The 24808-nt window shown below is 40.6% G+C and overlaps 1 protein-coding gene across 1 annotated transcript; it reads right to left on the bottom strand.

Moving 5' to 3' along the window:
* Positions 1-3861: 3861 nt before the first annotated feature.
* On the bottom strand, positions 3862-20306 carry ZFAND5 (zinc finger AN1-type containing 5). The gene is made up of 6 exons (XM_030968686.1): positions 20072-20306; positions 16961-17118; positions 16428-16539; positions 15922-16019; positions 5780-5905; positions 3862-5515 (listed from the first exon to the last, which is right to left on the bottom strand). The coding sequence occupies exons 2-6, from the start codon at positions 17109-17111 to the stop codon at positions 5367-5369; spliced, it is 636 nt and encodes a 211-aa protein (XP_030824546.1). The 5' UTR covers positions 17112-17118; positions 20072-20306; the 3' UTR covers positions 3862-5366.
* Positions 20307-24808: the final 4502 nt, after the last annotated feature.

Consider the following 24808-nt stretch of genomic DNA (forward strand, 5'->3'; position numbering starts at 1 on the left):
AACAGAAATCCACAAATCAGTAAGGGTATTATTCTTCATATGAATCCAGCAATCGAAGGAACCAGCTCAGTCTCACTCTGAAGACTGAAACCAAACTGAGAGGGATCAAGATTTTTCCAGGGTCATAAATCTACTTTCCCCATATAAATCCCATGCTACTTAAAATACAACTAAGGAATATCTTCTTTAGCCTAATCCTGTTTAAACCCAATCTGACCTGGTCTCCCAGAAGTATTATCGAAGTCAAATAGTCCTGTGCACAAACTGCTTCACAGGCTTTCTTGGGAACTCAGGGGACAGACATCATGCACCCAACTTCTCCCTGACGCATTAAAGAAAATTCAATCACATCTAAAAATATTTTCCACTCCAGGAAAACCATAATCAAAAAATGGCACAGGCTGGGTGGGTTTTAAACAATATATATGTGCATTGTGGTAAAGAGTAGATGAACAAGAATGAGGGATAGTGAATTAAATTGATTTCCTTTTCCTCAGATTTGTGCTACAATCTCACTGATACTACCAAGTGAAGATTCACAGTGAGACTTTATTTTCTTTTGCTATATTTGAAAACATATTAAACAGGCAAAAATATTAGACACAGGTATTGTAGGTCTCCAAAAGCGAAAGGTCAGAGCTGTAGGTAGCATTTCTTCACCTCCACGCTTGCCATGCAATAGCTTGGCAAATCCTTTCTGCTTTTAACACCTCTCACAAGATTATGCCAACAACGTTACAAAAGTTGTAAATATAATTATCCCATTTATTTTTTGTCTTCTCTTCATAGTGAATAAACCTCAAATTGTGGTAAGCAGGCTTACTGCTGCTTGGAAATAAATGCTGGTGAACTGGTTGTAGATACAGACAGAAAAGAAAGAGCATCACAAGGGGATTTAATGAAGACACAGATATCTCACTTAGGCAGTTTGAGCTGAAGTAACACTCACCTGAGAAGCCCATCTTCCAATGCTGCTACAAATCTGGCCATGAGCTCACAACTGAAACACACACTGAAATGAAATAGGCATTAAAAAAAGGATTTGTCATCTGCATCTTACCATCTAGTACAAAAGATATGTACAGGACAACTTCTTCAGGAAGCTATGACACTACTAATTTCAATTATCAACTTTTTTTTTTTAAATAATAGATTCTACCTACACAAATAAAACAGTCAAGCCAGTTTTTGATGACTATTGTAGATGTTGATTCTTCCATTTATTTCAGTACTCCCATCTTTACCCCTATTTTCATTTAATTTACATCAAATCACAGACTGCTGATATTCTGCTAATTTGCCTCCTACAGAACTCAAATCTTCATACTATGAGTGATCCCGTCTTTGGTTTGGCTTTATTCGGCTGATGTGCCCTTTCAAGCAGAAATGGCCTCTGTATTTCCTTTGATGAAAAAAACCTCCAAACTCCAACACTGCTTCTTTGGCCATCACTAAATTACTTCTGGAACAGGAAACTTAAAGGCTGAAGCGCTTTCTCCCAAGTGTTTACAGTAGATTAAGTGACAACCCAGGTTTGCAAAATGGCACTTAAAACTCTCTGTGATGATAACTCTCACCGCACTCACAGACAGAACTTTGTTCCTGCACTGTATTTCAACATACAGTCACTCATTATTTTTTCAGCTGTAGTTTTCTAACTATTCAGTTATTTTCTAACTACTCATGTTTGTCACATGTCAATTCCAATGCCATCCAGGTACTTTCAGGTATACTGCCAAAGCTCTTTGTGTCCTAAATCAGAAAGCAGTCCATCAACATCCTGGGTATTTAATTACAGAAAAAGATCATGGGAGCCACTAATATGTTACTTGTGAGAAAAACTGTTATTTCTGGCTGACAGAGAAACTAATGAAAGCAGCAAAAAATCACACATCTATACAGAAAGCAAAGTTCCATTTGTGACTGAGTCATAGCTGCTTTCACTTGGATACGTGAAACAAACCAATTCCTTATTTGCTGTACGTTTCCTCCTTCAAGCAAGATGCATCAGATGATACTGCAGAGCAGCTTAGGAACATGGGAAAAATGACATGCATTTTGACTCATCAGTGACACCAGACCTGAGTCAAATCCTTAAGTACCCTTTCAGTGACTAAAGCATCTAAGACATTCCGTTACACCTGTGAACAATGATCTTCCAAAGGAGAGTCACCAGTGATCAATAGCAGGGTTTCAAAGATTTAAGCACCATGTCAGGGGTGTTGGTAGTCAGGGGTTCCTGGCCCCATGGCATCCTTATGCATCAAAACCAACAATCAACCAAAGCATCTGGCAGCTCATCAGCATTGGAACCACCACAAGAAGGCCATACTTACATTCCAAATTTCAGGTTTAACAGTAACAACTGTCAGTAAGTTTGCCCAGAATCCTGTGGAAAATAGTAGTGCAGAGCCATAACACTTGGGGCTAGGCAAGCATTTGAGATTGAAGATTATGAAATGATGACCTAGGTGTTTTCATTTATTCACGTGTTTATATGGCCCTTTCTGTTTCCCAACTAAAAAGTCACCACCATCTAGTAATATTGTGTAAAACAGAGTAAGACTTTTCCCAGAACTTGTGTTTATGCAAGAGTTAAAAAGATCTCAGTCTAACAAGCAAATGTTAAGGAGGATCAGTGACACATGAAGCAATTATGTTTCTTTCTTGGAAAATGTACCAGTGTTTACACTTAAGTCTGAATAGTGTCCCCATCCACATACTTTGTCAATACCTGCTCTTTTCAAACAGCTTTCCCCTCCTTTGTTTTGTGAGCCTCAACCGAATCAGTGCTCAGGACATACACTATTAAAAGAACAAAGCACTGGCCGACTTGCAGACTTAAGGAGATGCTCATACTCCACTTAAATGTAATTTACATGATACAGTTAATGATTTTACAAGAAAAAGAAGGGTTTTTCATTCCATACTTTGCTGTACAGATGTACCAAGATCAAGTATTTCAACAAGTGTTTGCAAGTACAACCTTCATACAAAAAAAATCAGACTGAGATTGAGACCACCATAATCATAAAACATCAGTATCAGTACTAGTACCAGTCCTAAACCGTTCTAGCAAAGAAAGTATCAAAACCAGACAGTTCTTCAAACAGTCAGCTACAGGGCATTCTCAGGTACAAAAAAAAAGTCAACACCTTTATGCTGAAATGCAGTTGCAGATGTCGCTTTAATACATAAGGTAGAAATACTGTAATTTTGGTGTTTTAAAGCAGTTCCATGGCAAAGTCCCAGAGCATGCCTGTGTTCCCTTACTGGAGGTACACACAGTGGCTGGAGTGTTAACTTATCACGTTGGCTATCAGCTGACTGGTGGAATACACATTATCCATTTCTGATATAAGCAATTTTTATGGATCATCCAGTATTGAAGATGTCTTTCTCCATTGCAACATGTGCTGTGTACTGTATCCTTTTCCTTCCCACTGGAAAGGATAAACCAGGTGTATTTACCACCTGTATGGGGTTGCTGACACTGACAGTAACTGATGGGGTCTGCTGGTGAAGATGTGGACAGAACAGTTTAGTCAGTGTTCTGGCTCTATCATGACAAATCCACTGGAAGTAAGTCAGACGTTCGTTGCTAATACTTTTCTCCCTTTAAAGCACATTGTTACTTGCTGGCATTTTTGTCAGGTCATCAAGTAGTTACCTCTACCCCAGTTGCTCATGGCTATTTGTCTCAAAAAAGCAAGCTGTTATATCCAAGTAAGGACATAGGCAAGCTTACGCATAGGACAATATCTGTAAGAACTTATATTAAACTTTGCACTTGATCCTCTACAAGGTCACATTCTCATTACAGCAAGAACTAAAACCAATGAACTACCATAAAAGGAAGTATTTCCTTCTGTACATTATTTTTATTATTTACATAATACAATATAGCATAGATGCTGGGTAGCTTATGTGCAATACATAAATATGAACTATCTGTACATGTTTGCATATCTAATAACTCAGAAGAACAAAGTTAGAAGCGAAAACCTGACACTTTTAATAGTGAAGTAAAAACCAAGACTGAAAACTGCCAACAAAAATCAGGTAGGAGTAGTGCCTTGTGTATGTATGTAACTATTTACAAATGAGAACAGGCATTACCACAACACTAGTCTAAACCGTATTTGTTTATATAAAAAACACAAGTTTCATACATCACAAAAACCCCTTCCATTATAACACAGAAGTGATATATATTACCAGACAAGCATCAGTGAAAAATACTGCCTTTTCTAGAGTTGTTATTGTACAATGCCGTAGATAACGCAGCCCATGCAATACACCCAAGAACACTACAGTCCTATACCCAAGTACAATTAAAAATTATAAAGCAGCCCTCCAAGAGTGGTTCCAGCTACCATTTAAGTCTACAGCAGCCATGTTAGGTATGGTTTTCCATGCAGAACGGTGCAATCGTTACATTTAAAACTAGAAAAATTAATTCCTAATATTCTTTTGAACTTGGAACACACAGAACATAAGTAGTACATGAATAATAAACTGCTCTAGTATTTTAGCAACTTATTCAGACCCGTGTTGCTTGATAGAGATGCTGTGATATGTCTAGAAACATTTGTAACTGTGTTTTGAAAACCAATCTTACAATATTGTGCTACACAACATTTTCAGCTAGGCAAGGAAAAGCGGACAACTCTGTTGCAGGCCAGTTCTTAAGCTCCTAATGGGACATTTCCTTTGGGAACTTTTTTTCAGGATTCTTAAGTTAAGGTAATCTTTTACAAAACAATTTTCTTCTTATATGTATCTGATTTTTTACATTTTTCTCACTGTAGTTGTTAAGTGACTTAAATATGGCAAAGACGCTCATCTTACTGTGATGGTAGACCCCTCTACACAGCTTGCATTCTGCTGGAAAACTAAAACGGGAGTGTGGCAACTAAAAGTAGAATGAGATTTTAAATGATAGAAGTAGACTGCCAACTGTTTTGATGTATCCTTCTCCAAAACAGGCATATAACATTAGCCGAACATTAAATACCTCATGCACATCTCAAAAGGCAGAGCTGCTGCACACATGCAGATTGCATACATCTGTTTGGCACATGTGAACTAGAGTCTGTCCTCTGTGCATGTGTATTCCTGTACAGGTTTCTGATCATCCATCTATTCTGGGGAGGGCATATACATTTTCAAGGGCTGTATCTATCCAATTCTGCCTGTAACAAACACCCAAACATTTGAAGTATCATTTAGACAGACAGGACTAGAAGTAAAACTTTGGAAAACAAAGGAAAATGACCATGCACCTGCTCTTTTCATGGTTTTTAGGATGTATTGAAAAAAAAGCCCCACAAAAAGTCAGTCAGTCTTTTCACAAGCACATTAATTTATATTCTCTGAATTTTTTCAGCCACCACAACTGGATTCTCTTTTCTGATTTTTGCTGCAGCTTCTGCTTTGTAATCATATGGGCAATTATGCTTGTCAGAATAACGGTGAAGTCCACAAAATAGGTTTCCACATCGGCAGTCAAATCCTGAAAAGTGCACAGAAAAAGAAAAAATGTTACTTGGAATTAGTTTTTAATTGTGGTGTTAATTAAGGGTGCAGTCACTACAAAGGGGATATGTTTGTCTACTATGACATACAGAGTAAGAAAAAAAATATGGACTTACAAAGTTGTGTGAATTGTGAAAAAGCTGATAAATCTAATAAAACACAAATTTTGTCAAGTTTAATCTAGCAAGAGGTAACTAATAATGAAAATTTGTTTAAAATTTTATTACAGGTATTCTCATACCTGTAAGGCCAACCTTCTTCCTGCACATGAAACATCTGTTCTTCTTTGGTTTCGGCAGTTCAGCAGCTCTCTCCTCACTCTCTGAAGTACCAGGCTGAGAAACTGATGGGCTTGGTTGAGTAACAACTGTTAAAAGCACACAAAGGAAATAAGGGTTAAATTTGCTTTTCTAAACTTCATGAGGTATCCAATAGTATGCATACAGTAAGAATGAATTCAACCACTAAGATCCTGACATCTGTTGCCTACAGTACTACACTAACTAGTCTAAAAACATGAATCAGAAATTAAGATTTTTATCCACTCCTTCCGACTACTTGAGACACTCAGATTATTCCCCACATTTCAACCAGCTAGAAAATATATGGCATTTACTCTATATATCTACACAAGCTTGAAAAGCATGACAGAAATTCCATGTACACTTTTTATATTTAAATAAATCATATGATCAAGTAATACTTAATCTAAAAAGTAACAATATTGTCACAGCTAAAGTTGCTGAACACAGATACCTCTGTAGAAGATATAACTAACAGGAACATATTTTAGGAAAAAAAAGAAAAAGAAATTCAGTAATGTGTTCCTGCAATAGTACTGGGTTGTTTTGCCACTTCTGCAGTGAAGTCAGGTATCTAAAGCAGTTCACCAAGACAGCAGCTAGAACCCTAATTCTATGACAGATCCAGAACACAGCTACAAAATACACAGTTATAAAGAGCCCTCATTTAAATAACAAAGTGCAGATTTGCATTGCATATTTGTATTTTTTGCAATTTATTCCGTTTCGGTGTTCAAGCAGGTATAGTCAAAATGAGTACTTTCTCAATTGCCTCTTCAGACATCTTTAGCACATATTTAGACATGGCTGTTTTATTGCAAAAAGTGTTTTACCCCAAAAGTTTAATTTTTTTAAATTGATATCCTCTTCATATCCAAAACTGGAACTAAGGAAAGCTGAGAGATGCACTTGTACACAACTGTAATACCTGCTCTTGGTACAAGTTTGCTGAACACTCTCAGAGCATGATAACATCTATCATAACATCTATTTATTACAAAATGCGTTTCATAATAAATGGAATACATAAGCCTCAAGGACATATTTGCAGTCAACTTCATACAAATATTGTTTGTTAGATGATATTCTTTTGAATAGTACTTGCTTTTTAAAATTGTGTTTGCATTGTCATAGAAAACTTCACAATTCACTGTACAAGAAAGGCCCCAGGCAAGACTTCAGAATATAAATAAGACTTATAAGCAACAAACTCTCAGAAGTAACAGGGAACCTTCAGTGCTCATCACCAAGAAATTCCACGCAGTAAAACAAATGACTGCTAACATTTTTTATATCTCTACATCATAGCAACAGTGCTAATGAACAACCAAGGTCATTTACAACCTGATGGGGTTTTTTTGGTCACATTGCAGATATTTTATAACATTTTTTTGGTGAAAAGAATTTGTTTTGATTAAGATTTTCTAGATGAACAAATATGACAATCTGAACTTGTCTTTAAATCCTAAGCAAATCACTGTTCAGTACCAGTTTGTCTACTAGAGAGCCTGAGACCAAAAACTGGCCTAACAGCCAGCAATATCACAAACTGAGTGTACCTGTTAGATGTTATGCACCTTGGCTAAGAACTGTCAGCTATGGCCTTAAAAAAATACAAAGACTGAACACCTCCCCAAAAGTATAGTCAAATCTCTTTTTTTAAGATTTGTTATATTGCTAGTTTGTTTCAAAATGAAATGCTAATTGTAAGCCAAACCTGATGAATAACAGGAACCAGAAACACACACATTGCAATTTGGTGTGTAGTTAGTAAAGAGAAAGCTTCATCTGTGTCAGAAGTAACTTAAAATTTTGAGCCCTGGGAGCATGCATGCTGTTTCAATCATATGCTAAAGAAAATATAGAGGGGGGCAAATCAACAGTAACATAAAGTCACTCCCAACATACACTAAGAAAAAATGAAAATGAGAAGAGAACCATTTATATCACTGCCTAACATGTCAACAAGGAAGCAAAAATTAAAACTTCCCAGGAATTACCAAGGCAAAAAGACAGCTTAGTAGATCACTCCACCACAAAACAAAGCCTCTGAGAACAAATTAATCTAGGGAAAATGTTACCAATTACTACAAGCATACTTCCGTCTTAGGATCAAGAAACTGCAACAATGGCAGCCCACAATGTGTAAAGCGATGAAAGTGATTCTAAGAAACTGCAGCAGCACGTTCCCTGAAAGAGCTGCTGAACAGGATCCTTCCCCCACAACTAAAATATCTTCCAAGGAGGAAAAGCAGGACACAACATGCAGTAATAGTCACTAAAAGGTACCAAGCCAAGAGGGGACACAGCTCCCTAAATCCAAATTAAAATGTTCCATTTATTACTGTCCAAGGATAAAGGATTCTGCTATTATTTTATGCCAGCAGACTTTAGTCTGATTGGCTTTTATGATGTTAAATGTTCATAAATGTGCTTCTGAGAAATGGTGAGGACAGACAAAAAAGTTGCCCGCCCTGTCCCCTAGAGCTCAGAACAAAATTCCTTTTTCACCAATCTGCAGATGAAAAATACTGAAAACTGCAGTTGTTCTGCCATGACATCAAGAGCCTATCTAAATCAAAATACTGTTCTTACAGTAGGTTTGCCACAAAAGGCTTCCTTTAACACAAAAGACAAATCCAGCTGGGCAAGTACAATTCCGGTCCTCAAGATATTAACTTAAATTCATGCCAGAAATCACAGTGTTAATCAAAGTGCTCAAAATGACTTATGTATCACCAAAGAACAGGTAGCTGAAGAAGTGCCAAAAGCTGTAAAATAGTGGTTACTGGTACCTGTCGACCTGCTTCCTCAGTAACAGTGTTCAGATGAAGCAAACTCCTCACCACTAAAAATTCTCACCACTGTAAAAGAGCTCTTACTGGCACGCATGCACTTTTTCGTCCTGATCTCCAAACTGGAGAAACATGGAATTGAAGAATGGACTACGTGGTGGATAAGGAATTGACTGGATGGACACAGCCAGAGAGGTGTGGTCAATGGTTCAAGTCCAGGTGGAAACTGGTGATGAGTGGCATCCCTCAGGGCTCTGTCTTGGGAACCCTGCTCTTGAATATCTTAATCAGTTACACAGACAGGGATTAAGCATATCCTCAGCATGAAGGAGGGGACGCCAGACAGGGAGATCTGGACAAACTTACGAAATGAGCTCAATACCTGTCCATCTACTCTGCTACTGTTTACCCCATCTGGAGTGCTGAATCCAGCTCTGGGGTTCTCAGCACAGGAAAGACGTAAATCTGCGGGGTTAACCAGAGGAGGGCCACAAAGATGATTAGGAGGCTGAAGCACCTCTCCTATGAAGCCAAGCTGAGAGATGGGATTGTTCAGCATGGAGATGACAAGGCTCTAGGAAGACCTTACTGAAACCTCTCTAAGCTGAGAGGGATAATAAAACAAAGGGATAGATTTATATGTGGGCAGATAGTGATAGGATCAGGGGAAACACTTCTGAATTACAAGATAGACATATATTAGATGCTAGGCAGAAATTCTTTAAGAGTAGTGATGCACAGGAACAGAGGACTTAGAACTAGATGATCTATAAAGCCCTTTCCAACCCAAATGGTTCTATGGTTCTGTGTAGTCCCCTCCATCACCCTGGTCATGTCCCCTCCTGTCTCTGGCTCAAGACCTGCAAAGATTTACTTCACTCAAATTTCACCAGATCAGTTCCCCTAGTACAATGCCAAAAACTTTAGGGACAACTGATTTCCAGAACTGGGTAAGCTTTTATTAACACTATTTTGGTCTTATATGATTGCCGGTAGGCACTATAAATATGCATTACCATCATGGCCAAAGATGGCTACTATCCTAGCAAATTAATGATGAAGACTAACCTAATCCTATACTGGATGTGTCTCCCTGAAAAAGTCTACACAAATGCAGGCATTTCATCACGAATTCTGGAAAATTTCCTTCAAGTGTTGCCTAAAGATAAGATGCATCCTTACAAGAGGAGCAGCAAGGCCACTGATGGAACCAGTCAGCCACAGGACAAAGTACAACAGCTACTCAATCTACATGCAAAAAGGTTCTACGAACTGAAGAATAAAGGTCTTAGACTCATGGGAATGCCATGCAAAATTAAGAACTACACTAAGAACGTTCAAAGCTGTCAGCAGCTTTCTTATATAAAACAGTACGGCTACTAAAAAAAAAAACATGTATCAGTATCACTATTACAGAGCTTTCACTCTGAAAAGGAATGAATCCAATATTTCAGTTGAAGAAAACACCCTGAAAATCCATCAGTACTATTTTCTAACATTCCCCATATCTAAAATGACCAGAAAGGGATACAAAAGTAACAGAACAGTTTTTAGAAGCTTCTCTGACTGAAGAAAAATTCACCAAAATAAAATCTAAACACCTTAAACTTAAAGGATAACAATGGCACAAATTCCTGAAAGTGCAGGGAAATTAAGGACTGTGACTTGATGAAGGTAACTGCTCCCAGCATTGAAGAAACAGAAAAAAACAAAACAAGAGAGAGAAAAGGTCAAGTCAGAAGTTATCCAAAATACATTAGATGCATTTCTGCAGTTATGGAGCTGAAACAATAGTAGTAGTAACAGAAGTACTAACACAATACAATCCTTATACTGCGCATTAGCACAACTGCCCTGTTTTCAGCTGGGATAGAGTTATTTTATTCTCAGTAGCTGGTACAGTGCTGCATTTTGGATTCAGTATGAGAATAATGCTGATATATTACTAGTGTTAAATAATAAAACCAGTGTTTTAAATATTGCTAAATAGTGCTTTTACTTGAAAACAGGGACTTCTCAGTTTCATGTGCTCTGCAAGCAAACAGGTGCACAAAAAGCCAGGGGAGAGAATCACTGGGACAGCTGACCTAAATGAACAAGCCAAAGGAATAGTCCACACAACAGAACACACTTCCCAATGTATAAATGGGGGATGGTGACTGGGAGCTGCCAATCACTGCTGGGGAATGAGCTGGGCATCAGTCAGCAGGTGGTGACCAAATGCAGTATGCTCCACTTGCGAAGTCTCTGGAGTTTATTCCTCCTTCTCATTACAATTATATTGTTATTACCATCAGCATTGCTTATCTTCCTTCATTTTAATTGTTAAGCTGTTTTTATCTTAACACATGGGGTTTCGTTTTCTCCTCCACAAGTGTCCTCAGCACCGGAGAGCAAGAACTGAGTGAGTGGCTGCATAGCACTTAGCTATCAGCTGGGGTTAATCTAAGACAAGGTGCTTGTACATAAAACTTTAGTCTGGAAGGATGGGCAGTACCTATTATGCTTTGTCGAACTTTTGCTCAGGAACTGTAACTTCTATGCCAACCTATGTGCCTGTGATGAAAGGCTGCAGAACAAACCTCCATCATGCTTATTTTCATGTTGAAGAGTGGGAATATAAATGTTCTGCAGCATGCCACTCAATTCTCCATGCCTAACTCTAACTCTTCCATTTGCGTATTTAACACCTTAAATTAATATGCCCCATTAATACAACATACTGATTCCCCAGTTTCAGTATCACACAGAAACACAGTTTAATTTGCTTATCATAAAGACTTGACATGCATGGTGTATCACTATTAGAATAATAATAATAATAATAATAATGTGCTATCACCAACACACAGAGTGCCAGCAGTTAGGTCCTCAGTGTTTTTCTATGCAGTGGACAGCTTCAGTGCTTACAAGAGACTTAATTTCTGAAATTTTTCAATCAGGAGTGTTTACTAAAGCTACAGCAAGCATGGGAAACATGAAGACAAGCTAATTACTTCAAACACAATCTAGAATTACCATATCAGACTGTGTTACTAATACAATGGAACTGTTTACAGTGAGCAACATGGTGAAATTACTACAGTCATGTGTGAAAACAAACCAGAACAAACAAGGCACTCATTACAACCAGATTTAAGGAACATCATGTACGTCCATCTTGATCTTACCAGACATAATAAGCTACCTTACTTACATCTTACTCACAATATTAACTGCAACACACTGCCTCTACCTACAGCATAGCAAGGGTAGTAACCCATTACAGGGTCCCTCAACTTGAATCCCCAACAGCTGTAAAACAGCTCTAATCCTAACAGCTTGATAGAGCAAAGAGACAGGCCAACCAGCATTGCCTGCTGTCTTCTAACACTGCTGCTGAATGGAAGAGTAAGTTACAGCACGGATGGAAGTTAACAATATTTGGGTATTTTTAAAATATGCAACTTACAAAATACCATTATCAGTCCAATTTCTGGTTTACTTTTTCATAAGGCATACTACTTACATATAACACTAATCCCTAAATCAGAGCATTACTGCATTAAAAAACCCAACCCAACCAAAAACAAGCACAAAAAGTACTACGCTCTTGAGCCAGTGCTGATACTGTGTCTGGAAACCCTGACAGACCTGACTAGAGGCTGATCATTTAGCAAAATAATCACCTATAAAAGTCTAAGAAAATGCTAAAAATATGCTGTGCATTAAAACAATACAATTGTTGAAACAAACTTGTTTTTAAAACCATTTCTTTTTAGTGCTGTATTAGTTTTGCATGGCCTGGTCTTGGTAGTGCAAGGCTACAGAGGTGGCTTTTATCAGAAGATGGTAGAAGCTTCTTCCGTGTCTGGCAGAGCCAATTCCTGTAGCTCCAAATTGGATTGTGCTGTTTTCTGGCCAATCAGAAACGGTGGTAACAGCTCTGTGGTAACATATTTAAGTACAAAGAAAAACAGAAGCTGTTGCACAGCATCAGCTGTAATCACTTGTGAGAAGAACAACTCTGCAGACACCAAGGTCAGTGAAGGAGGGGCAGGAGGTGCTCCAGGCATTGGAGCTGAGATTCCCCTGCAGCCCGTGGTGCAGACCATGGTGAAGCAGCTGAGACCCTGCAGCCACAGAGGTCCACGGGGATGCAGAGATCCATCTGCAGCCCAGGGAGGAGCCTCACACCAGAGAAGGGGGATGCCTGAAGGGAGGCTGTGACCCCATGGGAGACCTGTGGAGAGAGCGGTTCTGCTCCCAGGCTGGAGCAGCCTGTCCTTGAAAGACTGCACCCCATGGAAAAGTGACCCACCCTGCAGGAGTTTGAGGGCTGCCCTTGCCCATGGGATGGGCTCATATTGCAGCAGTTCTCAGGGACCTGCTGCTCCTGACACACATTCATGTTGGAGAAATACATAAAGAGCTCTCTTCAGTGAGAGGGACTTCATAGTGCAGCAAGAGAATTACTTCTCTCCCTGAGCAGGAGGAGCTTTGGGTGATGAACTGACCACAACCCTGGCTCCTGGCACCACTGGGGTAGGAGGCACAGAGGATGTGGGGGGAAGGTGTTTTTAAGGTCTGTTTTTACTTCTCATTATCCTGCTCTGATGTTGTTAATGATAAACTCCACACCTCTAATTCAAGTCTGTTTTGCCCCTGACAGGTATCAGGGGAGGGATCTCTCCCCGTCCTTATCTCAACCTATTAACCCCTCATTTTATTGTCTCTCCCCTGTCCAGCTGCGGAGGCAAGTGAGGCTTTGATGGGTGCCTGGCATGCAGTCAAGATTCAGAGCACTTCAACAAGTTACAAGAAAACAATCATGTCAGGTACAGCAGAGTTACATCCACCATGCCTTTCGTCAGATGTTAAGGTAAAATTGTCTTAGCACCAGGTTTCCCCTAAAGGCAAATCTAGGTTGCAAAATCAACCTGAGCAAAGTAAAAACACAAAATCCCAACAAAATCAAGAGAAGCAAGCTTGTTAAACTTCATAGTTTATTTTTTTCACAACTTCTCCACTTTCTAGTCAGTTGTTTCAATTCCAAAAGCAAAAGAAGTATAATTTTATGCTACAAGACCGCAAAAAAAATTAATTTACCAGATATAATCCTTCTTTTAAACTTTCTAATTTGTAAGGGAAGCATACAAAATCTCTTTTGCTAATGAACAGCAGGCAAAAGAGAATGTGACTTCATACTGTCAAAGATACAGCTCATGATCTAGTACCATCTGGTTATGAAATTGTCTCTAGTGTCATGCTATGCTTAGAGCTACACAGTTATTTCATTAACAACTCCATGACTGCATTATTTTACAGAATCATATCTCAAAGAAAGTATTAACTTTTGTTGCTATCAGGTGATGCAAATTATTTACCATTGTTCCAGCTTGTCTTCAAGAGACCAACACATAACGGATGCTACTGGAAAAAAGGAAGATAAAAAATCTGCCTAGTCCAGACACACCAGGAATTTTTAATAAAAAGTCTTGGCCAGCTTCTCTTGCCTGTAAGACAGAGTAATGCACCACTAAATATAGCCAACACTGTTAAATTAAGATGTCCAACAAACTGTTAGAACAGTATATAAGGACATTATCTTACACTGTCTAGGATCTATGCCAAACAACAACACTTAAAAGGGAACTTGGGCATCATAGCAGCTGAGGCTGCCCCATGAATTTACAGGTATGTTCTCTCAGAAGGTAGTTTTTTCAAGTTTTCAAGTTTTTCCAGAGCCATTTAAGTTCTCTGGTAGTATTTCCAACCATCTCTACACAAGCTTGTGACAGCTTTTACTGGTTTCAACCTGTGATATCATTTACTACAATTCCTAAGTATCTTTGAGCTGCTTTGGATTTTTCCCCCATTCTAATCAATAGTGAGCAGTGCGACCTATCATACAGCTGACCCACAGTACCTGAAAAACAGGTTATACATCAACAATAACTAAAGACTTTCTTTGCAGCTGGAAAAACGACAACTAAGAAAAGCAAAATCACCTATTACTTCTGCATTGCTACCATTTTACGTATTCCTATTTCCTTTTTGACACATTCCAGTGGGATTTCATAACACACCACAATGTGTTAATGAATATTGGTGCAAAGTTTAAATTACTTTTCAGTCACATAGTGAAGCCTCTTCAAATGATGTCAGCTACAGAAATTTAATAATTGCAAAAATTCCCTCTTAAGTCCACACATAATGAAAAAACACAATATATTGTATAGCTGTACTTTAATTCGTATCACAGAACCTTGATTTTGCATGACTTATGAAAATGGTAAAAACCCTTTGTACAAATACTGAGCAAATTAACATCAAGAGTCAGACCAGTCTTTGTTGGCAAAGATATAACTAGATAAAAACCACTTTGATACAGTGCTTAGTAGCAACTGATGCTGTTTTTATCTCAATGACTTCAAAACTGAAAAAACAGATTTTACTTTCAGCTTGAGTAAACAGATTTCCTACTACATATCAGTTTTTAGTTTTTAAAACTGTTTCAGAACTGGTAAATTAAATAAAAAACTCTGGATTTGTTAAGAACAAAACAGGTGCGTTAAGATATCCATTTGAACAAACTGGTACAAATTTAGTTGTTCACTAGTTAGGTTAAGCAAGCTGTCCTCCCTCCCTCTCTGCCTCACTACAAGAAATAGCTCAGTCATCAAAGTTTTACTACTCCAGCTACAACTATCCAGCATGAGAATAAAACTGTTAAACGGACAATTCACACATAACAATTAAAGCTGCAACTACCCTACCTCCCTAAAACAATGCATTGAGTATATCTACAGATTATTCAATTAGTTCAAGAACCCTAAGCAACTTCTGTTAATGTTTCTAAACCACCTATTCTCCCTTCCCCAACAGCCTCACTTGTCTGTAGAATGGAATTTATTAAGTACCCTTCTCCAAACACAACAGGCCATTTTGACTGCCATGAGTCAGCTGGAATTGTTCTGCTGGATAACATACCGAATCCCAAGTTCCACTTCAAAACAGAACACCTTGCCCTAATACGATTTTAGAGTGCCTCACCTTTAAAAACAAATGTTAGGGATCTAAAAACACCCTCATAAGTGTCAATTCTTTTACTAACAATTAACATATATTTTAAAGCTGTTCTGGAACTAGTCCTTTTTCTTTATTCTGAGGAGACTGTACTCAAAAAGCATCCTAAACACATTTCTTAAGACTACCACCACAACAGGAGATGGCTACTCAGAAAGTAAACACACCCTGCACTCATGTTAAGACAGTGGTTATGCCCAGTGTCGCTGATAACATACCTGGCTCAGTCTCTGTTTTCGGTTTTAATTCTTCCTCTCTTGAAATGCTCATTTCTGTCATTTGCTGTGTTACAGGCAAAGCGGCAACAGGCACGTTTCTGTTTAAGCACAATGAAACACAAAATGTACATCAGTTTTACATTAGTCATAAAAGCTTGAACTGTTCAGACCCATTAATGAACTACTGGTTCAGTCACTACTGATACATTTTCCTGACTTATGTTTCTACTATCTTCAAAATACACTTCTTTATTCTATTTTAGATTCTCTAGAAAAAAACAGGCAAGCCTGTAACAAATTAGTTCCGTAGATAAACAAAAACAATTCCTTTTACTGCAGCACTACAACACCAAATATCTGAATGATTTTTCAATTTACATGGATTCACAGAGCCCTGTCAGGCCCGTTTTCTTCTGCAGGCACTCACCGCAACAGGGCAGGATTGATGCAGGCCTTCTAGCACACTCACAGCTCATTCAACCATCACAGTACAACCTCAATTTTACCTTGTTTTTTCAGATGTGCTGCCAGCAGCACCTTCACAGTTGTTTAAGCTAGTGTCTGCTCTCTGTACAGATGCAGAGTCTGAGGTAGGACTGTTTGAACCACTGGTTGTTCCTAGGTAACAAGAATTTGACAAGTTATGAACAAATCGCAGAAAACACATTAATCAAATAGACTCCTATACAGCTATGAACTGCTTGCATATAATTTTCAATGCTACTGCTCATTACTTTTTACTTAAAGACACTTTTACTTAATAACCAAAATAGAGATTGCATAAAATAATGCTAACAGAAGTGGCTAAGTGGGAAAGCAAGTTATGATTGAATGCCAAGCAAACCAGAACAAATTACACAGAAATTATTTTTATCTTTACTGTGCTTTTAAGTAGTATTTTCTTAGAATATTCATTCTTTCAGTTCAGCTTTCAGAAGTTCTCCAACAAAACATTCTAATATTCCTTGTAATCCTCTGTAAATTTAATTTCTACAGAAATACAGAAACCCAACCCCCAACAACTTCCCCACACCCTTACCCATTGGGCTGATTCTACCACTATTCTGCTGTCGCTGAAGATGTTCTTTGTAGCAAACTGAACACATCCCATTTGTCCTAGGATTTCCATAAAATCCACATCCTGTACTACAAAGCATAGGCCCTGGGGTCTGGTTTGTCTCCTGAGTCATCTCGATGCTGTAAATAAAATCAAAAACTGCATTAGGAGCTGGCATGTCACCAAAATCAATCACAGGTTAAACGTATGAAGAATTAAAAGAATTTTAAGCATGCCTGCTCACCAAGTGATATCACCATTCTTAAAGAGGGTTATATGAACATTAATATACTGTTCAAGAGCACAATTTATTGCTAAGTAACATCATTACGAACCTTTAAGACAAGACAGTGTCATCATACTAATACTGAGAAATAATATACTTGCTGAGCACTGAACTGCATGTGCAGGTTAATTTGACAGCCAAAAAATCTCCTTAAGTACCAGCTTCTGCACGGGGATATGCAGAATAAGTAAGACTGAGCTCAAACCCACAAAACAGTTCTGGAAAATAACATAGCTTATTTTTCTGGACTCCAGTAGAGCCAAGAGACTCCAGCAGAAAAGCCCTGCTTTTTCAGCACAGATCTTACATAATTTTGAGGTTAATTTCACAATTACTCTCACAACACTCTTCCAAGGGAGATAACAATAACAATTCCAAACTACTGAGTATGTTCTGTTACATAGCTTACACATTTACAGACCAAAAAAACCCTTCTCTAACCAGGTTGTGTCAAGACTTCTAAGACCTCCAGAGCCAGTCAGTGCTAAGCATGTTAGAAATAATATCTTCACCTTCACCACCTGTTAACCTCTGAAAAGCAAGGTTAGTAGAAAACGGCATAGCAGCTAAATCCTTGACTCCCAAGGGCAATAAAACTGGAACACAGTAATCATGCATTTGCTACAAAGAGAAGTAATGCAATAATATTGCACTAAAATTTAAATTTAGTAGAAGCTGCACATATGGCATCTGAATACATTTTAGTATAAACTTTGGATTGCTGTTTTCCTATTCAGAAACTGTCACAGTAAGAGATATTTGACAGCTGAGATTTACTAGAAGTCAAAAATGCCAAAAGTAAATTCGTTACAGCGTAGAGAAAAATGATTCTAATTAAGAGAGCTCACAAGTAGTACTTATGTTTCCCTAGTACAACTGCAACTGACAGGTGCCTTTAGCTAAACTAAACTTCTGGGATGACAGTAAGCAAAACCGGGAGAAAGTAAACAAGCAAAATTCATCCTGTCAGCTAGTGGTCACAGGACCTAATTTTCCAATTATAAATAGCTGTATTATTTATAGTTTTGTAATATCTTCCCGGTATAAATAGCATTCTTTCTGGCTACAACATGACTTCTCACTTTATCTGATACAGTTTTACAGCCAAACACACCAGTCAAAGTAGCTACAAGAAAGCCCGACCCACCTAGAGGAAATCTAAAAAAATCTTGTCATTGACAAGATACAGAATTATGTCTATATAACACAGCAAAACACTACTTCTGCCCTTTTGTTACTAGCCAGGTAAGATCAATATGCTATCAAACACACTGCCAACATCAACTGACCTGTTTAATTTCCGAGTTAGTGCTCTAAAATTTCTCCACTTGCTAAATGTTGCTTTAGACGCCAACTCTAATATTCCAGTACAAACTAGAAACTCAGCAGTTCCTTTGGTCGGCAGAGTCTTACACTACTTGAAATGCATGCCCCTAACAGAACGCTCAAGTCGTTGCTACCCAACGCTGAACAAACAAGTCGTGCTTTTCCAGGCTCCGGGAGACGGCTGGGGTTTCACCCGCGTTCATTTTCAAGGCGCCGCCCGACAAGGGGAACCCCGCTACCGCTGACGGCCCCCGACCGACCCCTTACCGCAGCTCCGGGCCGGGCCCTGCCCGCTCGGCGGTGCCGCTGCCGCCGCGGCGGGTCGGTCACATGGGCGGACGAGCGCCTGCGCTTCCGCCTGTCAGGCGGCGGCGTGACGGGCCCGGGCCGCCCGCTGAAGTCAGCCCCTATTTATATCTCCCGCAGGCCGCCGGCTCCGGGAGGAGGCGCCGGCGAAACCCGACTGCCCTTCCCTTCCAGGGAGGAGCGCGGAGAGCGGGTGCTGACCTGCAGCCCAGAAAATGCGGCATTACCAGCCCGCCGCCTCCCGCGATGGGCGCCCCAAAGCAACCATCGCTCCACCAATGCGCCCCGCAACCCGGGGCGGGCAGGGTTACACCCAACCGCCCCTCTTCGAGAGGAGGGAAAAAGATATTTGAAAAAGGTCTCCTTCCACCGAGACCCCGCCGTCATCAGCCCAACTCGGAGAATGGGGAGGGTAAATCCCGTTAGCAGCCCCGGCCGCGCACCTCAGTCACCCCCTCGGGCCCGAGGCCATGGCCGAGCTGCCGCCGTCCGGCCGGGCGATCCCACACTGGCGGCGCAACGACAAAAACGAGGGCCCCAACGCGCGCTGAAACCAGCCCGAAAACCTGGGCACTGCGTTAGCAACGGGCTCACTGACCTACATACCGAATGGCCTCAACATCCTCCTTCCGAAGAGGGATCACGATAAACACGAGAAACACAGGAATAAAACAAAAGGAGGACGCACAAAGGCTGCGCGGGTCACTCGCCGCTCACTCGCGCTCGGCAGAGCCCAGTGTCGGTACCGGGGAACTGAACCGGCACAGGGCACTCCCCAGGCGGCTGCAGTCCGGCGGCTGACTCAGACAAAGCGGGGGGCCCTGCCAAGCGCCCGCAGTGCTGCGCATCTTAACTGCGTCTCCCACCCCCTCCACCTCCCCCGACACCCAGACACAAAAGACCCGCAAGGCTGTCGGGCTGAGGAGCGGCGGCAGCGGACGGAGGTCTCCGGCCCGGCCACTCCTCGCAACCGCCTGAGTCACGGTCGGCCCCGCCGCCGGCAGGCCCCACGCCGCCGCCAGACACAGGAACCTCATTGTCTCGCCGCCCGCGCTGCCCTGCAGCGGCCCCGCCGAAGGCCGAACGCAACGAGGCCGCCCGAGAGGAGGCCTGGGCACACCCCGCCGCGGTGAAGGCCCCACGGAGCCGAGACCAGCCTGCCACCCCTCACTCACCTGTTCCCGGCGGGGGCCACAAACCCCGCGGCGGGTGCCGTAGAAGGCGCCGCGGACAGCTCCGGGCGACTGCGGGGAGAGCGAGGGTTGCGGGGGGCGCCGGGCTGGCGGCCGCGCCGCCGCCGCTTCGCTCCTTTGTTCCCGCAGCGGCAGCGGCGGCCGTGTCGGCAGCGGCGCGAGGCGGGACCCGCCGTACGTGGAAGGCGGGCGGCGGGAAAGCGCTGGAGGCGGGTGGGTGGGGAGGGGGAAGAAGAAGACGGCGACGAGGAGGAGGAGGAAAAGGAGGAGGAGGAGGAGGAGGGAGGAGCCCAGCCCGCCCGGCGGACGCGGCTCCTCCCTCTGCCCGCCCGCCGGTGCATGCGTGCTGCCGGCCCGCGCTCCGCCCGTTGCCGCTCTGGGGCGGGGCGCTCCCGGTGCCCGCCCGCCGTTCTGTCCCCGGGCCACGTCACCGAGCGCAGGAGCCCCGGGCGGGGTAGGCTCGTCGCTGCCGGAACGCCTGCTTACCGCTAGGTGTCCGAGGGACCAAGTGCCTCAGCGCCGGCACAGTGCGGCACTCTTGGAGCCTTAGAGAACGTAGATTGCCTTTAAAATACAATTTTCTTGGTTGTTTCTTTCTTTTTATTTGACCTAAATTTGCCTACAACATTGCGTCTTGTGAGATGGAAAGTAAAAATGCAGGAGCATTGCTCCGAAAGGGAAGAGAACGTCCAATTTAAATTGCCGATTATAAATTTGCCAGTTGTCTGATAACAGTTCTTTCACTGCTCTGAAGAGCAGAGCTTCACAGAACAGAAAGAATAAGGAAATAACTACACATTTTACTTAATCCAATGATAATGAGCTAGTTCAATATGCCATTTTGGACAGAATCTTATCCTCTAAGAGGTTAGTGCCTTCAAAAATACTGTGAGATTCACAAAAAAACTGCCTTGGAGACCTTTTCTAACTTGTGATGTTTGGAATGTCAGGGACCCATAAAAGGAGGATACCCCCAGGGTAACCCTATGATTTTATCACAAGAAGAATATGTGCATCCTTAGAAGCCACAGCTTCAAACGACGATGACTTTGGACCTCTTGTTTGCTTAGCAGCATCAGAGGCAAGCTGCCTTCTGAGGAAATGGGTGACTGGTTTGAGGGACACACTTTTAAAGAAGTATTCTCTGATGGACACGTTCATTGTAGAGGAGAAACATACTGCTTCCATTGTCTCAGAGCTGTTTCTTTTTGCATGTTGTGAGTTCTTCAAGAACGTGGGTACCTAGAACTTGGCAGATGAGGCAAGCAGGAAATAGTGGTTTGGGAATCTGAGCAGGGTTCCAGAAACTCCTTTGAAAGACTGTAAGCTTCCTGATGAAGGGTATCTGCCCTCTGAAGAGACTTGAGGTGTAGCATTCCTGAAACGTTTTGGTGGAGATACATTGTTTTTGGACATTTATGGTGTGCTGTCCAACAGAGGACAGAGTGACCATCTTTCCCACTGATTCTTCTCTAAAATATGTTGGACTATTTTATGGCATATAATTTTAGGCTTTCACCTAAGAAGGACAGTAAAAGACTGCCAGTACTTTTTCCCTGCTACTTTCTTCTGTAATGCTGACATTTGAGTATCTCACCTCCGTTGTAGGGACTAAAAGAAATGTAGAAGATGACTAGACTACAAGGTCTTCATGGTCTTTCTCTGTGTACTACTGAAAATATTGTGAACTCCTGTTCCAAGGTACAACAAGATAATAGTTAATTATTTTTATAATTATACATATTATAATATTAGAATTATCATTACTGTGGTGTAATTTAAGGCATGCTGAGTTGTGAATCTCTGTGGCTGTGGTAAATAAGTGCCTCAGTGAAGCTGGCTGTGTTGATCCTGGCCAGTGCTTCTCAATTTCCTCTCCTTGTTGTGCCAATGACACACCATTGTCCAGACTAATTTTAATTTTCAGAGTTTACTGTGCTCCCAAAAGTTGTGTCAGCTCATGGAGTATTCTGCGTAGTATTTTCTTTGTGCAAATGCTCACATTCTGCTCTCATTTTCAACTCTCAAGGCCTCTTTTTAATATATGATACTTTTTGTACCTTCTTTTCTGATGGTGCTTTAAATAGTTTTTCATCAACTGATTACCCAGTGACTGGGTCAGCTACTAGTTTAATTTCTCTAATGACTGAATTACTTTAAAACCTAAATCAATGTGCAGAATGTAACCTATGGTTTGATAGTCTTTACTTGTAACTGGAAAACTATATCTGACCATAGGTAATAGAGATTTCTCCCTCCAACTCTTTTCTGCAACATTTTAAGGAAGAAGCCCACATGTTTGGATGTTTCTGTCTTCCAAAGCACTGCAGTTGTTTAGGATACTTAGATGATCTAAATCAGTGGTGTCCAAAGTGTCGCATGAGATGATCTAATGGGGTGCCAGAAGGAAATACTAGAACTTCAGTAATGTATGTATACGACTGATAAAATAAATATATGTATGCTAGGTGTGTGTGCTCAAAAATGCTTTACTAATAGGGATGCACAAAAAAAGTGAAGTTGTAAGAATCTTTTTAGGTCACACAGAAATCTAAGTAATTGCTGTGCCCTGACAAATTTATCAGTGGAGACCACTGATCTAAATTATGCTAGGTTTCTTTCGTTGTTGTTGTGGTTGGTATTTTTTTTAATGCAATAAGATGATAGATTATTTGCTTTACTTGGCCATGTATCTTCCACTCAATTATTTTCCTGAGAAAAATTGCTGTAGTGTGTATCTACTTCTCTTGATAATCCTGATTGATTTGTTTTCCTTTTTTTTTTCTTCCCTACATTGAAATAGGAATCAGATAGGGTCATTCAGACTGCAGGGAATTTCTGCCCAGTCTAGTACTTTATTTTATGTATCTAACAATTAAAATGTTGCCCTAATTTGCCTTGTTGGATTTCTCTGTATTTTTGAGCATCTTCTAAGCAAAGACCAAACTGTAGTTGTGTTGTGGTCCTGATACAGGGGATCTTAAAAGTGATCAGTTCTTAGTCCTGGAGAATCAACTAATGTGTTTTAATTTTTCACAAAAGAGATGAGCATTTGGAGATGGGTGTTGTAGCTGCAGTGTTGATCAGTAGAGACGTCAGAGGGTTGAGGCAGCAGAGAAGCTGCAACATGGAAGCAGGTGAATCTGCAACACCTGTTTTTTCAATACAGGTGAGCAGTGTCCTTGTTCACATAATGCTCATGGTGGTGGCAACATTCTTTTGTCTGTGTAGCTGTACAGAACCTGTTAAGCTACCCAGCTCTACCTGTGGACAGAATGTGCCTTTCTTAATACCTTTCCTTATGACTGATGTAATTGTAAACTGGGTTTTTTTGACTGGGCGCAGCAATCACTTAGATTTCTGTGTGACATAAAAGCATTCCTACAACTTCACTTGTAGCAGTTCACCTTTCTATCTTTTCAGTGCTTTTGAGCAAGTTTGGATCTGTGGATTATAATTTGCTTACCACAAATATGTAAATATTTGGCAGGATATTACAGTAGTGGTCTATGAATGCCCTCTTTAGGTCTAAGGAAGGACACCCACCCCCGCCCTCCACTACTCCTCCAAAAACAGCACAAGTTTAACTCCCATAGGAGTTTTCAGGACAATACTATTTTTGTTTTCAACTTCCTCAGAAGAATGTTTTTTCTCCCTTCCCTGTACCCCAATACTTTTATATGGTGTTCTTTGGGAACCCCATAAATTTTAGAGTATTGTGTCAAAACCAACCTACAGTAAATTTCCTCAGAGAATGAAAATTGGTGAGAATTTCAGAGAATGAAATTCAGAGAATGAATTGGTGGAACCATAAACGAAATTCACCTTTTTAAGCTGCTTAGATCCTTCGTACAAAAGAGCCCAAGGAATTCTTATGCCTTGAAGCTAAGACTGGATCAAGGACTTAGAAAGGAATAAACTTTACATCTGGTGCAATATGGAGACTCGTGAAGTGCTAGCAACATTGTAATGAATGGGTTTACAGGGTAAATGTAAACCTGGTTTACATTTAGGTTTAGGGTATTGGGTGTAAAGAAGCCAAAATTATTTTATGACAAGTATGGAACATTTTAAAGGATGGAATTTTAAGGGCATAACTGAAACTTGCATATCAGGACAAAAATTATCTTCAGAACAGAAATAAGACAGCATACTGCCAACTTCAGAAGACTAGAGCTAATATGAGGCATTGCTCAGAGTTACTGGTCTTTGAAAATTTGCTTCATGTCTACTTTTTTAGCAGACCTTAACTGAGCAGTTGAGCGGTTTATGCTCGCTTTTCACTGAAAGATGCCTTTTGTAGGAAAACTGATTGATAGCCCCTGATTCTAATAGTTATTTATATTATTGTATTGTTTTATAGCATTGCTTAAATTGTGTATTATATGTTATTTATATTTGGATTTCATGGCTACATATGGATACATAACAGTCCATGCAATTTGTGACTGTAGGAAATAATAATCATGACTTAAAAGAAGACTAATAAATACAGTTTGATTTCAAAGGAAAATAAACACACTACAAGAAATATATTCAGATGCTTTAGATGGACATGCATTTAAATTGAAGGGCAGATTTTCCATTCTGATACACCCTTTGTCTTTTTTACATCTTTGCATTGAGGAGAGACTCTGGGTACTGGAAGCTTAAAAACAATTTGTTTGGTCTTTGGTTCAGTTCTCAGGGGTGTCCACAAATACCTGCATGCCTGCAAAA

Source organism: Camarhynchus parvulus, chromosome Z (assembly GCF_901933205.1).
Source record: "Camarhynchus parvulus chromosome Z, STF_HiC, whole genome shotgun sequence".
In the NCBI taxonomy this organism is placed as follows: Eukaryota; Metazoa; Chordata; class Aves; order Passeriformes; family Thraupidae; genus Camarhynchus; species Camarhynchus parvulus.